The 14,502-nt window shown below is 40.2% G+C and overlaps 1 protein-coding gene and 1 long non-coding RNA gene across 2 annotated transcripts; one reads left to right on the forward strand and one right to left on the reverse strand.

Annotated features, from left to right (window-relative positions):
• The first annotated feature begins 256 nt into the window (after positions 1-256).
• LOC108308481 lies at positions 257-2,876 on the forward strand. The gene is made up of 2 exons (XR_001826928.2): positions 257-401; positions 1,542-2,876. It is a non-coding gene; the product is annotated as an uncharacterized LOC108308481 (long non-coding RNA).
• THUMPD1 (THUMP domain containing 1) lies at positions 2,360-10,595 on the reverse strand. The gene is made up of 4 exons (XM_017534320.2): positions 10,141-10,595; positions 7,568-7,742; positions 6,378-6,626; positions 2,360-5,964 (listed from the first exon to the last, which is right to left on the reverse strand). Exons 1-4 carry the CDS (start codon positions 10,369-10,371, stop codon positions 5,558-5,560), a joined length of 1,062 nt encoding a protein of 353 aa, XP_017389809.1. The 5' UTR covers positions 10,372-10,595; the 3' UTR covers positions 2,360-5,557.
• Positions 10,596-14,502: the final 3,907 nt, after the last annotated feature.

A 14,502-nucleotide genomic window follows, 5' to 3' on the forward strand; every position in this document is an offset into this window, starting at 1 on the left:
CGGGGTTTCACCGTGTTGACCAGGATGGTCTCGATCTCTTGACCTCGTGATCCACCCGCCTCGGCCTCCCAAAGTGCTGGGATTACAGGCTTGAGCCACCGCGCCCGGCCTCTCACTTTGTAATTGTATCCAAGCTTTGTTTCAGAGGCAATCTCTGGCATTTGCAGTCATCATTCAAACTGCTATTAACAAATAGTAAGTACCTGTGTTCAGCACTGGTTGCAGATTCTTGATGTGTCTGAAAAACAAATAGAGCAAGATAAATTAACTTTTCTGTTGCAGGTAGTGAAAGCTTCTGTTGTCTTAGCTCTACCCTTTAAGTCCTACAACCCAGAGAAATTAACTCTTGAGTTTCAGGATCATGTGAAAAAACAATTGCACCTTACAAATATACAAGAAAGGTAAGTATTTTGCCCAAAAGTAAAGTTCAGATGTTACCAAACTAGGGTCTAAGCTAGAATGTAGATTTTACTGGATTTTGACTTTATATTAGCTCATTATACAGGTAGAAGATACCTTTTTTTTGTTTAGCCCTAAGAACTCTAAAATGTTTTGTTAGAACAGTACAAATACATGATAAACTAGAGCTTTTAATCAACTCTGCAATACTGAATCACTACTAAGAATCTTTCTAGAACTAATTTGTCCCATTCTGTATGAGAAAAGCACAGTAGCCAAGAATTGCCAAGTGCCCTGTGCTTAGGGACAGCACTTGACTCATCTATCCCAGGACTCTTGGCCCTAATACCCCTATAAATTCAAAGGGGTTTAATGTTCAGAAAGAAGATAATATCCAAAGAAACCATGGAATCTTTCCTGAAACTTTCTTCAAAGAGGGATTTAAGAACAAATCTATATAAAGACATGAAGATGGCCTTGTAGTTTCCTTCTGTGGAATTGGTTTATACAGACTAATCCTCTGCATGAGATTTCTATTTCAGCTAGCATCATTTCAGTCAAAAGGTAGTTGATATCAACCTAAGAACTACTCACATTTTCTCCATTAAATTCACTAAATCAGTGACCTTCACTTTCAGAAAGGCTGTTTGAGTGCATTTTAAAATACAGTAGTAGTCTTATTTTCACAGAACAGAAAGAGGATTTTTATGGTCAACTCAGGGCAGACAAGAAAACTGTGTATCTTCCGAATTATACCTAAAAACTCTTCCTCAAAACCTCCAGGATCCAGCTCTGAAGACAGGAAGTGTTCTTTTTGCATTTAGGTGTAGTGTCCATCTACCAGGAACAGTAGAGACCTAGGACTAGTGTGAACTACGGGAAAGCAATAGGGTAAAGGGATTATTACTTTCTTGTCGCCAAGCATTTAAGTGAATTGGCACTAAAAACCTGTAAGATGGAGCTACACTGTCGTCTTTCCTATATAAACAGACCAGTTTCTGGTGTCCATGAGATACAATGAGCTTAGGCTAAGATAATCTCAACTCTAAAATTCAGTCTCAGCATTTCATGCAAGCTGTCTCCTATTGCACTGACAACTGGAAGGATGGAAGCAAGCGTCTCAACGTTTTTCTATCAGTTAGGTGGAATTTGTTGAAGAACTCCCAAAGACAATCACTGGGAAAATCAAACACAACGTTTTAAGAGACCAAGAATGGGAACAAACATAGCTTGATAAGAAAACTAGAGGGTTAAGTAGTAACATGATTGCTTTATCTCATTATTTGTTCCTGATAATTCAGTGACTACTCTTAAAATGTTTAAAATCCTTCCTGGTTGAAATTTTTGTTGACATTTTGTTTTGCTTTAAGTTTTGTTTTCTACTTAGTTAAAAAATTTCAAGTAAATAAAAGTCTAAAAATATATGGACGAAAGTTGTTTTAAGAACCAAACTGACAAAGGTATTGATAATGTGTTTAAATTAATATGATATAGTGTTTAAAATAACAGGAATCAAATGATTACTCAGAAAAAGAATGTACACAGTGAATCTTTTTATTTATCTTGTGCCTGATTAATTCAAGATATACATCCTAAGATAAATGTTCAAGACAATTTCTTCTGCTTAACATCTTTATGAGATCAAACTTCAAGACATTAAAATACTGTTAAAATGAGTACAAATAATTTAAAACTCAGTAAGTGAATTTAATGAAATTACATACTGTATTACTGTACCTCATTTTGAAGCAAATTAACTGTAAAATATCTGAAACTTGGATTTAGGAGTATTCATTATTTGAGGGTAGTTAATATATTTTTTATATCTTTCTTTTTAGGATCATGTCCATGACTTTTTATAATTTGACATATAAACATCTTTTATGATATACATATATATACACTATAAAGAGATTTACTAAGAGGCAGAAAGGAAGAAAAATTACAGAACACCAATTTGTAGGGAACAAATTTATTTTCATTTTTCTGAAAATATCAGGAACTATGAAAAACAAGCTCGACATTTGGCTGTACCAAAAGCAAAATACAAGTAAAAAATAACACTGGAAAACCATGTTTAACCTTAGATAAACATATTTCAAAATACAAAGTTTAATACTCTTTCCTCTATGGAGCTAAACAAGTTTTATAAACCACAGACTGCAGTTTTTTTGTTTTTAACCGACGTCATTTTTAAAAAGAAAAACTAAAGGGGAATAAAAAGTACTTACTTCCTACCCTGGAACCTCATCATTTATAAAATAACATGTTCAAATTTCAGTGAAAATAAACAGTTGATAAACCTGAAAACAAATCTTTTAATGAATTCAGGTTACAACCAAGCACAGGATTTTGTAGCTGGGAAAGAACAGCCTGTGTAACTACTGAGCCTTACCAAATACAAATAAATATAAAAGGCAATTAAAAACAAACTATAAAATCAAAATCATTCCATAGAGTAGCAGCTTCCACAAAGTTGTATGTAGGCATATGGCCAATTTTTCCCCAAGTCCTTTTGTCTTACACTATCAAAATAAAAGAATCTTTGTCTTGGAGCAAGTCTGCTGAAGAAGGCACCAAAATCCTATCCTCCCTACTCTCCTAAATGATATTAAGAATCCTCTAATCGAAGGTGGGGAACAGGAGTTGAAAAAAAAAAAAAAAAAAAGGAATCCTCTTATCAATCCTTTCAAGGTAACTTCAACATCATTAACATTCTAAATATGTAAAGCTATAGAAGGAAAGTCCTACCTTATCTTTGCCCCTCTCAAATCATTCTAGTCTGGTTTACCAAACAGAACCACTAGTTAGGAGGATAAAAATATATTCCCGTGTTCACTAGCCATTAAATAAACATAGCCACTTTTGCAGGAGGCCTAACATTTTTACTACTTCCTAACTTTTTAAAACTTATGGACAAGCCTATTTCCTCAAGCTAACTTTGCAGCTCCTTAATATTCTTAATCTGCACAGTTTATTTTGCAGACTTTGTTGGTGTCTGCCTTTTTCAATTGCTTTACCCAAAAATAGGCCTTGAAAACACTTTCAAATTCAGGAAACCCTTGCAGGGAACCCTCATTGTATGTGAGTGTGAGCACTAAGTTGAAGAATCCTCTTATTTCACAGAAACTTAGGACTGTCCGACTAGGGCTGCGTTCATTCTCTTCCATCAGAGACAAAATTTCAAGCTGAGCAGATTTAGAGAAAAGGTTCTTCATATGCAGTTATATACTAGTGCTGGGAAAAGGAGAGAAAATGCTATTTAACTGGGTTTTATCGTTCCTCCAGGTAGGTTATAGAAAGATTTGAGAGTTGTACTCTTCATTTTCAAGTCCAAGTGACTACAGAAATATTTCAAGAATTCCTCTGGCAAGGTGGCAAGTCAGTTTACTTTTAGATCTAAGACTCTTGTCACTTTAAGAAAGAATTTTTCCCCAGAACCTTTCAGAGACTTGTTCATTTGTTCATGTGATGAAAAATGTCTACTAAATAGGCTACTTCCTGCAGTCATTTTTCATTTCCAAAGCACTCAGCAAAAGCTGTTTCCTTGTAAGTACTCTGGCATTCACCTTTCAATTCAAATATCCTGTAAAGAGCTCCTCCTCTGATAAGCCACTGGATGTCTGTACGGTGCAGGAAGTTTATGTGCTGTTTGTCCAGGTTTTTGTTTTGGGTGTTTTTTAACATTTCTGCATAAATGGGTCTTTGATACAGGTAACCAGTTTTGCAGCATTATTCAGAACATCACTCTATCTTCAAGTTTTTGGTATCAGCATCTCTGGGAAGAAAGCAGTGTGCTATAATGTCAACATCAGAATTTTTTTTTTAAATAATGCAAAATGACTTATGGAAACAACCACTGATGGGACACTAGGAATGCAGATAACAGATCTCTGGTTATCAGATATGATGTCACAACATTATACACTGGCCTTTGTTTTGGCAGGCTCCTGGCAACAGAAGAAGTTTTATTTGAATTTTGTTATTTACAAATCTTACAAATGCCACAGTATGACAAATATTAGTGAAACCTGTTGACTCATCATCCTGGATAGAGAAGCTCCTCCTTTTCAGTTAATGACACAAAATCTTTTTAGTATCACATGAGATATCATCAGTAAATCAACTTACTGAGAATAATGTTTTTTCAATTTTGTACTGCATCTTGCCCCAGCATTTTAATGTTATTATTAGATTCTCACCAAATATGCATATTTTCCTTTCCTGAGATAAGTTCTGCTACTAAATAATTTGCTTCCTAAACCTTTTGACTAAATGTGGTTTCTGAACAAAAGCCTTACTGTTTTGATAATCCAAAAGCCATTTGAAAATAATGAATATCCTTTCTTCTCAAGTGGCTGTGATTTATAGTTAGAGCTGCTAGTTTTCTAAGTTGTATGCCACAGACAATGCACAACGGGACAGGACAGCTTGGACTGAGTCCATATAAAACCCTTGAGAAGTGGCTTTCATTATAAAGACAGAATTTCTTTGTGTCCTTTGTTGCACTAGTATACTGAAGTATACTCAGAAGACTGAAATTCATCAACAGCTTTTTCAGAAATGTCTGTAGCTCTATGCCTAAAAAGGTTCTCTTCTTTCTCACATCTTGCCTTCCAGAATTGCAGCACTGGACTGTCAGCTTTGTTACACACCAATGTTAATAAAATATAAAAACAGACATAACCAAATAAGAAAATCACCAAAGTCCAAAAACTTCACTAAACAATTCACTTCTAACCTACATGATCCACATTTTTGCAGTGTTTACCACAAAGTGGCAGGGGGACAGCTGAGTTGTAGCATGTAAAAACTCCTTCCTTAGAATGAAAACTTCCTTCTGATTTTCTACTTCAGTCAGTTCACTCCCATAAGTCAGCTGCATAAGAGGAGACTGGGAGAGGCCAACATCCCCCTTCTCCCATCCTCCCCTCTTTGCAATAGTAGCACATGGGTCTGCCCATACGTAAAATCAGAAGAGCTGAAAGATCCCTAACAAAACTGTTAACACGGCTGCGCAATCATTGTTCACTACTGTGAGAACAGCATAATGCAGCACACAAATAAAAAACTGTTTTTAGTCACAATTTCAGGTGAAACCCCAGCAACATTTCACAGAACCCCAGCTGGAAAACCCACCTCAACACCAAATGACCTCCTATGAGAGGTCATTTTCATTTGACTTGGATCCTTCTGTGGCTTGACTTGCAAGTTCAGGTTTGCCTCTTCCCTCATTCACCACCTGGGGATTAGACGTTGTTTTTTTCTGCCCCAGCTCCTCAGTATTCTGTGGCACCTGCTGGTTATTTTTTCCTTCTGCTATGTTGTTTTGATCTGATTTGTCAGCAGATTCCAATTTAGTTTCTTTCCCATTTCCCTGCTTTGAGTTAAGCTGTGATGGATCCTTAGGGCTCTTCACCACCTCCTGGAGATTGTATTTTCTAAACAACATGTAATCTTTCACAACACTTAGGCAACAGACAGCTTTGATGATTTCTACTACCACCGTGTACTGTGGATTGGTGAGATTCACTTTATTTTCTGAATTGAGGGTGCCCACTATTCCTGTAGAAACAGGAAAACACATAGCTGAGGAGGATACCATTAAGTTTGATAGAAAAACATCTTTTGTCCCTGTTTCTTTTTAAAACAAGACATACACTAATCCACTCCTCTATGTGGACTTCAAATACTCTGAACACTTACAATAAATAAATACAAATGAAACCCTAAGACATTTAATAAGAATACTTTTTTTTCCAAAAAAATTTCAAGTTAAAAAAGACTTTAACTACCAGAAATCTCATATCCAACATACTGAAATCAGTTGATTCAATATTATTCTTAAAACATTTTAATATATTTGTTTTATATTCAAAAATGTAAGCCTTAAATCTTCAAAAAGAAAAATTCTTAAAAAACCCAAGAACAAGTATTTACCACTGAATACCTATGGAAAATCATGAAGAGAAACATACCTGCCAATTCTCTGATAACTTCTTCTCTATTCATGTGACTGTTATTTCGAGATTTGTACACAATCTGAAATGTCCCTTTGTTCGGAGCTTTAAACCAGGGTTCCAAAAATGTTTCTGCATATTTTTTCATATCTTCTAAAAAAGCCTTGCATGTGCCAGAGATGGGTAACATTCGTAGAATAACTCGAGTCTTCTTCTTCTTAGTTTTGTACATATCCTGGAGAATATGATGCACCAATTTCTCAGGTTCTGAAGGAAAAAGAAAAAAGTTAACACAACAAACAAGAAGATGATTTCTCAGACATCTTAAACACTAAACTCTAAAATGAATTTTCATTGGCAATAAGTTGACAGAAAAAGAAATTCTCGTAATGAATCTTAAATGAATCTACCTAGTCATTTTTTTCAACTAATGTTTCTTCAGGGCCTAATATGTACTATACTGTATCTAATATTTTAAGTTTTCATTATTACTGCTTTCACTAGAAACGACTATTTAGGTAGACACTGTTAACATTTTTGTGATGTCCTGACTTTTCCGACCATAATATCATGCTGTTATTTTCCTGTAACAACTATCAAGAGTACATTAAACAGTACTGTACATACTTTTTTACAAAAAAAAAAAATCTGTGAGTCACTTAAAAAGATGTAATCAATCCATTAGCTAAGTTAGCACAGAAGTCTAAACTTCAGACCCAGGAGAAATCCCAGAACCATGTTGGACACAAGATCATGAAGAGGCAGTATTCAGGCTGTAACCTGCCTACATACAAGTCTATTTGGGGCTGCTACAAAAATTTTTAAATTAGTTGACCCTTTTCAAAAAACTCCAGACTTCCAACTTCTTTTGAGAAACTGGAACATCTGGTCCTGCATTCCCAAGAGCAACAATTGGCTGGAGCTGAGTAGAAGCTGCCCCCATTAGACAGAACAAGCACTCTAGTTCTACCTTAAGTTAGATACAAAGGAAGGGGCAAAGCCAGGTTTCCACTCCTAAGCCAATGCTATGTCCACCACCCCATTCTACCTCTCCACAGGCCTATTGTTAATACTACGTATGGAGGCTGCCATCAAATGATTAACTGAGCCATGCCCAAGAAGCCATTTTGTAAGCAGTATTCATTCTCTGAGACAGGAAGATACCCAAATGTTATGAAATCAATAATCTTGACAAGTATTCATCACACCTATTCCAAGTGTCCTGATGAAGACGACGTTATTTGCTCCACTTTCCACTGACTGGAATCTTCTTAGCCTCATCTCTGTAGATGCCTTAATATCACCAACTTCTTTCTTCAAGGCAGCCTCCACATCATCATCTTCTCCCTCACTTCCAGAGGGCTGCTGATCCTTGTCTGTAAGCTGTTTGCATAAAACTAATGAGCAGAAATGACACAACAGCTCACGTTTAAACACTATCAGTAACTATTCGTGTGAAATCCCTGGTGGCAGGTGGCTCAGTATTTATTTATTTATAAGATGGAGTCTCGCTTTATCGCCCAGGCTGGAGTGCAATGGTGCAATCTCGGCTCCCTGCAACCTCCACCTCCTGGGTTCAAGCAATTCTCCTGCCTCAGCCTCCAGAGTAGCTGTGATTACAGGCGTATGCCACCATGCCCAGCTAATTTTTGTATTTTTAGTAGAGACGGGGTTTCTCCAAGTTGGTCAGGCTGGTCTTAAGCTCCTTAGGTGAGCCACCATGCCCAGTTGACTCAATATTGATAATAAAGCTTTTTATTATGAGACTCAGACACCACTCCCTTCAAAATGTGGAGCAAGGCCAGAATCAGTGGCTCACGCCTGTAATCCCAGCACTTGGGGAGGCCGAGGCAGGTGCATCACCTGAGGTCAAGAGTTCGAGAGCAGCCTTGCCAACATGGTGAAACCCCATTTGTACTAAAAGTACAAAAATTAGCTGGGCATGGTGGTGCACGCCTGTAATGCCAACTACTCAGGAGGCTGAGACAGGATAATTGCTTGAACCCAGAAGGCAGATGTTGCAGTGAGCTGAGATTTGCACCACTGCACTCCAGCCTGGGTGACAGAGCAAGACTCTGTCTCAAACAAAAAGAAAATGTGGAGGAAGAGGGAGTTCCCTTAGACTATGGTATGTCACATTTGAAAATGTTTTCAAAAGCATCTTGTCAGTTTGAGACAGAGAGAAATGTGGCCAGATAAATCATTTCAGTGTGTACCTAGACACTTTCACAAGATATCTGTGTGCCTGATATGACATTGTCCTTTTGGTAAGATTACACCAAATACTTGTGGCATTAAAAATCCTTACTCTTGTTCTATTAAGGAACAAGGCACAGAAATACATTGTTCAGTAATTTTGGCCAAGCATGGTGGCTCACGCCTATAATCCCAGTACTCTGGGAGGCAGAAGTGGGCAGATTCCTTGAGCCTATGAATTTGAGACCAGCCTGGACAACATGGCCTGAGAAACTGTCTCTACAAAAAAATACAAAAAATTAGGCGTGGTGGCACATGCCCATATTCCCTGCTACTCGGGGGCTGAGGCAGGAAGATCGCTTGAGCCCAGGAGGTGGAGGTTGCAGTGAGAAAGGTCATGTCACTGTACTCCAGCCTCCAGCTTGGGTGTCAGAGCAAGACTGCTTCCAAAAAAAAAAAAAAAAAAAAGAAAGAAAAAGAAAGAATTTGCTTAAAGTACCAGCATAGACAGGACATATACTTGTTGCCCAGTTCCCTGTCCCCCAGTGCCCAATGAAATTGCCAATCCCCCAGTCTAGCACAATAATTGTATACATTTACAGAAACTTTCATAATACACCAGTTTGTACTTTATGTACATAAGTAACTCACTAGTCAGTCTTATTCTTTTTTATCTAACTTACCAACATCAAATAGTGCACCCATGTCCGAGTCCCCAAGCTAGTAAAGGATGAGCCGTCAATTCAAATTACCTCTGTATTACCCTTCTTCATTTAATCCTTCAGTGTGTATGTGTTTTGATCCAGATTCTAAGCCAGTAATACCATTTCCAACCAGTGAGTCTTTAGATAATATTGGTTAAAAAAAAAAGATTGTACTTTCTGAAATGTAATTTAAGTGCAATAACTAACATTATTAATAAACCTATTATTTCAGCGATATTATTGCTTCAGACAAACACATTATTGCTGCCAACTTTACTAGGCTGTCATGAGAAGCATATTTCTAAAAGAGCTTCAGCACACACCTGGCCCTCGATGAGAACTCCATAAGTGGGAGCTAGGCCGGGCATGGTGGCTCATGCCTGTAATCCCAGCACTTTGAGAGGCAGAGATGGGAGAATCGCTTGACTGTAGGGTTTAGGACTATCTTGGGCAAAATAGTGAAACCCCCTTATCTATAAAAATTAGGCAAGAGTGGTGGTGCGCACCTGTAGTCCCAGCTACTCTGGAGGCTGAGGCAGGAGAATCGCTTGAGCCTCGGAAGTCGAGGCTGCCCTAAGCTATGATCGCAACAATGCACTTCAGCCTGGGCAACAAGGCGAGACTGCCTCACAAAAATAAAAGTAATGGAAGCTACCGTGATTAATGATGGAAAGAAGGAGCAAGAACTTCGAGCACCAAACTGATAGCGCCAAAATCTGCGAGCTTCTCAGGGCTAGGGGCGGAAACGCAGGCTAGGCCACGCCCCTACAACGGTTACACCGCCTACCCGAGACGGGCAGGCCCAAACCCGCAGCCAACCTTCCAGCCTTCCCTCCTCCTGCAAGACCCGCCAGCCGGCCCACCAACCCCAGGACCGGTACCTTTTCTGGCCCATACATGTCATCGCCATATTCGTTGAGCAGGCTGTAGGCCTCCTCCACGCACTTGCGCTCGTTCATGTTGCAGGTGATGAGGATGCCCTGCAGCCCGGGCTGTAGCTGACGGGGCCCGCTGGCGTCGCAGCGCCGAGCCCGCTTGGCCAACACATACTGAGCCTTGCCTTTGCGCTTCCCGCCGCCAGGCTGAGTAGGCTGCTGGGCAGAGGCCGCCATGGAGCGAGCAAGCTGAGAGGAAAGAGAAATGTTCGTCCGCTGCTGTTGGAGTACTCACTTCCGCCAGCGCGACCTGATGACGTCCGATATGAGCGACGGCCTCCCCTAGCCCGCCTCCAAACCACGTTCCGTGTTACACCAGGTCCTAAAGCTTGTCTGTAACCCTCAAAGGGGTGGAGTGACACCTGCCGCAGCCCCGCCTCCTGCCCCGCCTCCCGACTGCATCCTGAATCCAGTAGAGGCAGCATAGCAGCCGTTCTGGAAGTGGTGTTATTGGCTCGCTCTCTAGACCCTTGAGGCTGGCTCCAGCTTCCTAGCTTCCTCCATCCATCCTTGGTTCCTGTTCCTCCAGCCTTCCCTATTATTCTGCTGGTTATTGTAGAGGAAAAGTTAAATATTAAATTTGAACTCAATTGAACGTGGACATAATGGACACCAAGTCCCAGAACAGATTGCTTGAGCCGCGGCATCATCCAGCACCGTTTCGGTTAACTCTGTTCCTGTACGTTAGTTATTGAAAAACAGACAATCGCAAAAACAAGTAGACCTTTTGTGTTCTTTGAGCCCAGTCAGGAAAGGCCCTCGTGACAGGGCCTCATGCCGATTAACTCACTACAAAAAAAGCCAGCGTCGGCCAGACTCGGTGGCTCACGTCTGTAATCTCAACACTTTGGGAGCCCGAGGCGGGCAGATCACGAGGACAGGACATCTAAACCATCTTGACCAACATGGTGAAATCCTGTCTCTACTAAAACATAAAAAATTAGCTGGGCATGGTGGCTCCCAGCTACTCGGTAGGCTGAGGCAAGGGAATCACTTGAACCCGGGAGGTGGAGGTTGCAGTGAGCCGAGATCACACTACTGTACTCCAGGCTGGCAAGAGTGGGACTCGTCTCGAAAGAAAAAAAAAAAAAATGAGCCAGGGTCCCAGGCTGCACCAAAGCTTCATGAGACCTCTCCTCTGTGCACGGAAGCTTCATGAGACCTCTCCTCTGTGCACGGAAGCTTCATGAGACCTCTCCTCTGTGCACGGAAGCTTCATGAGACCTCTCCTCTGTGCACGGATGCTTCATGAGACCTCTCCTCCACACACAGGAGTGGCCGACTCTGGAGCCCAGGATGTTGCTTTCCCTTCTGGTGATGAATCCTCTTTAGTCTGCTGAGTGTAAATATATGTATGTATCATTTCCCATTTCCCCTTTCCATTACAATTTGCTTATTATATCATTTGCTTATTATATCTGCATTGCCATTTAAGTGGGATTGAAATATCCTAGCTTGAGTTTGGCTATAATGAATACATTTTAAACAATCCTGCTAACTCCATTTTGCCCACCCTGACTATAGGGCCCACCGTGAGCTATGTAGGGCATTCTGTTCCAAAAGCTTGCGGTCTGAGACACCTGGCATCTTTGTAACCAATTTTGTGAGAAACAGGGCCCACGGGCCCTGTACATTTTGTATCTGCAACTGTGTAACTGTTACCCCACAGTGCTACCCCACATCCTGAGTAAAAAAAAAACAATTTTAAGTGGAACTTTTTGTTAGGCCCCGCTTCTCCCCTAACCTGCTCCTCTACTTCTGTAATAATCTGCTTATTGATCCCTGACCCTAAACTGGTATAAAAATGTTGACTGCTCTTTGTTCTCGTTTAGACTTGCTCGGGTATAACAGGATAAAGGTGGTTTACCCTTAAAGGTATTGTGTGTATGTGTTTTCTTTTCCCCTCATGTATTTCCCACACAATACAGTTACCCAAAAGGCTTCCAATAAATTCCATTTCAGCCTCAATTTTCCAGGCTGTTTCTATTTGACTTACAATCAAGGATGTTGGCTGGTGTTAAGTGTTTCATGCTGCTTTCTCTGTGGCTTTTTAATCCATAGTCTTGGCAACTATCATGTTACTCTCTTTTTTAAAATCATTGAAAAGATGCCACTTTTGAAGAACGTTTAAAAAACAAGTGCTTCTCATACTACTCTTCAGGTACAAACCTGTTAGCAGATTTGAGTTCCTACAAAGTCCTAAAAGATGTAATCTGATACTGTGAAAGGGACACTGAATTCACAGTCAATAACCCTAGGTTCTCACCCCAGATCTACCAGTATGTCCAAAAATTTTATCATTTTTTGCTTTTACCTGTGTATTCAAATCAGCATTTAATTTTCAGAATTTCATTGGTGGAGACTGCACAGCAGAGATTTCTAGAAGTCCTAGGTTGTTTGTGTAGTGTCATGACACTGACATGGGCCTTCCCCCAAATCTCTTTCTGTTCTGCTGGCTGGGTTTCAGTTGCCCATGTTCTGCCACCTGTCCTAATAATATCCTAATTAATATCCTAATTTAATAGGATATTAATTTAATAGGATATTAAATATTAGCATACAGATAAAAAGTGAAGATACATATTTCAAGTCCCAAGCATATATGAGTGCTACATGGAGGCAAACTTGAAAAACCAAAACTCAGGTTTGTTAAATTTAGCCTCAAGCTGCCTCCTCACATATTTTAAGTTTGGCCTAAATCAAGCCTCTCCAACCTGTGGCCCTCAGCCCACATGTGGCCCAGGACAGATTTGAAATTCAACCAGCCCAACACAAATCCATAAACTTTCTTAAAACATTATGAGATTTTTTGCAATTTTAAAATATTCATCTGCTATTGTTAGCATTAGTGTATTTCATGGGTAGCCCAAGAGAATTCTTCTTCCAAGGGAGCCAAAAGATTGGACACCCCTGGCCTACAGGTTTCTCCAGACATCGTGAACTATAACCTAATTGGATGTGTAAACAGACTGTAACTGCTCTTGTAACAAGTAGCCAAATTTAAGCCAATCGCAGAAGTCATGCTCAACCACTCACAGGTGGCTGATTGTTCAAACCATGTTTTTTATTTTTATGTTTTTTGAGATGGAGTCTCACTCTGTCACCCAGGCTGGAGTGCACTGGCACAGTCTCAGCTCACTGCAACCTCCGCTTCCTAGGTTCAAGCGATTCTCCTGCCTCAGCCTCCCAAGTAGCTTGGATTACAGGCATATGCCACCCTGCCCAGGTAATTTTTGTATTTTTAGTAGAGATGGGGTTTTGCCACATTGGCCAGGCTGATTCCAAACTACAGGCCTCAATTGATCCATGCACTTTGGTCTTCCAAAGTGCTGGGATTACAGGCGTGAGCCACTGCACCTGGCCAAACCATGTTTAAATAAGGCAAATACTGAACTGCAACATATTGGGATGTTTCTGTGCCTTACTTCCATTTCCTGCACCTCACCTTTCTTTTTATGTCCATAAATCATCTCTGGCCACGTGGCAGCACCAGGATATCTCTAAACCTATTCTGCTTCATGGGTCAGGGGCCTGCCTGATTTGAGAACCTTTTTTTGCGCAATTAAATTCTGTTAAATTTAATCTGTCTCAAGTTTTTATTTTAACAGTTTATTGTACTTCATGATGGCTGACTGTGCTGGGTGTGGAAGATCAGTCAGAGTGGTGGGAAAAACTATAGGAAAAGGACGCAAACCTTCTGATAGGTCAGAAGTTTCTGCAGAGCTCTGGGGGAAAACAGCTGAAGGCAGCTGTTCTATAACCATGAGGCAGAGGGCAAGGAGTAGGTACTAGGGAGTGTGGGGAATTTTATCTTAAACAGGCTTGTTTACTTATATTGACCAGGAACTGACCTTTGATCATCCTCACATGACGTTCCCTGAATGGGGAACAACAAATGTTAATTATCCACAGGTTGTGTTGGCTCCAGGTTTTCCACATTGTGCCTGCACTGAGTAAAAGCAAGCAGCTCCAACTTCTCGGGGCTGCTCTCTGGCCACTAGAGCCATGCAGTCAACTAGCTGCTCTTACAATGCATACCTGTATCTGACTACTCATTTCATCTGTCTGCCAGGGTCTGCAGGACAGACCCGGCAACACAGAATATCCCAGTGAAGTGAGAAAAATATGCAACCCTATAGCTTTCAGTCTAGACGTTAGAATTAACTAAATCACACCCTCATCCTGTGGCAGCTGCCAGGGCTGCGTCCTCTTACTTCCTCCTCTGTACCAGGCCCTTGTCCAGCTCTATATAACTCAACCTTCATTTATTTATTAATTTATTATTTTTCTTTGGTTTTTTTTTTTTTT

This window comes from Cebus imitator, unplaced genomic scaffold, assembly GCF_001604975.1.
Source record: "Cebus imitator isolate Cc_AM_T3 unplaced genomic scaffold, Cebus_imitator-1.0 Scaffold85, whole genome shotgun sequence".
Lineage (NCBI taxonomy): Eukaryota > Metazoa > Chordata > Mammalia > Primates > Cebidae > Cebus > Cebus imitator.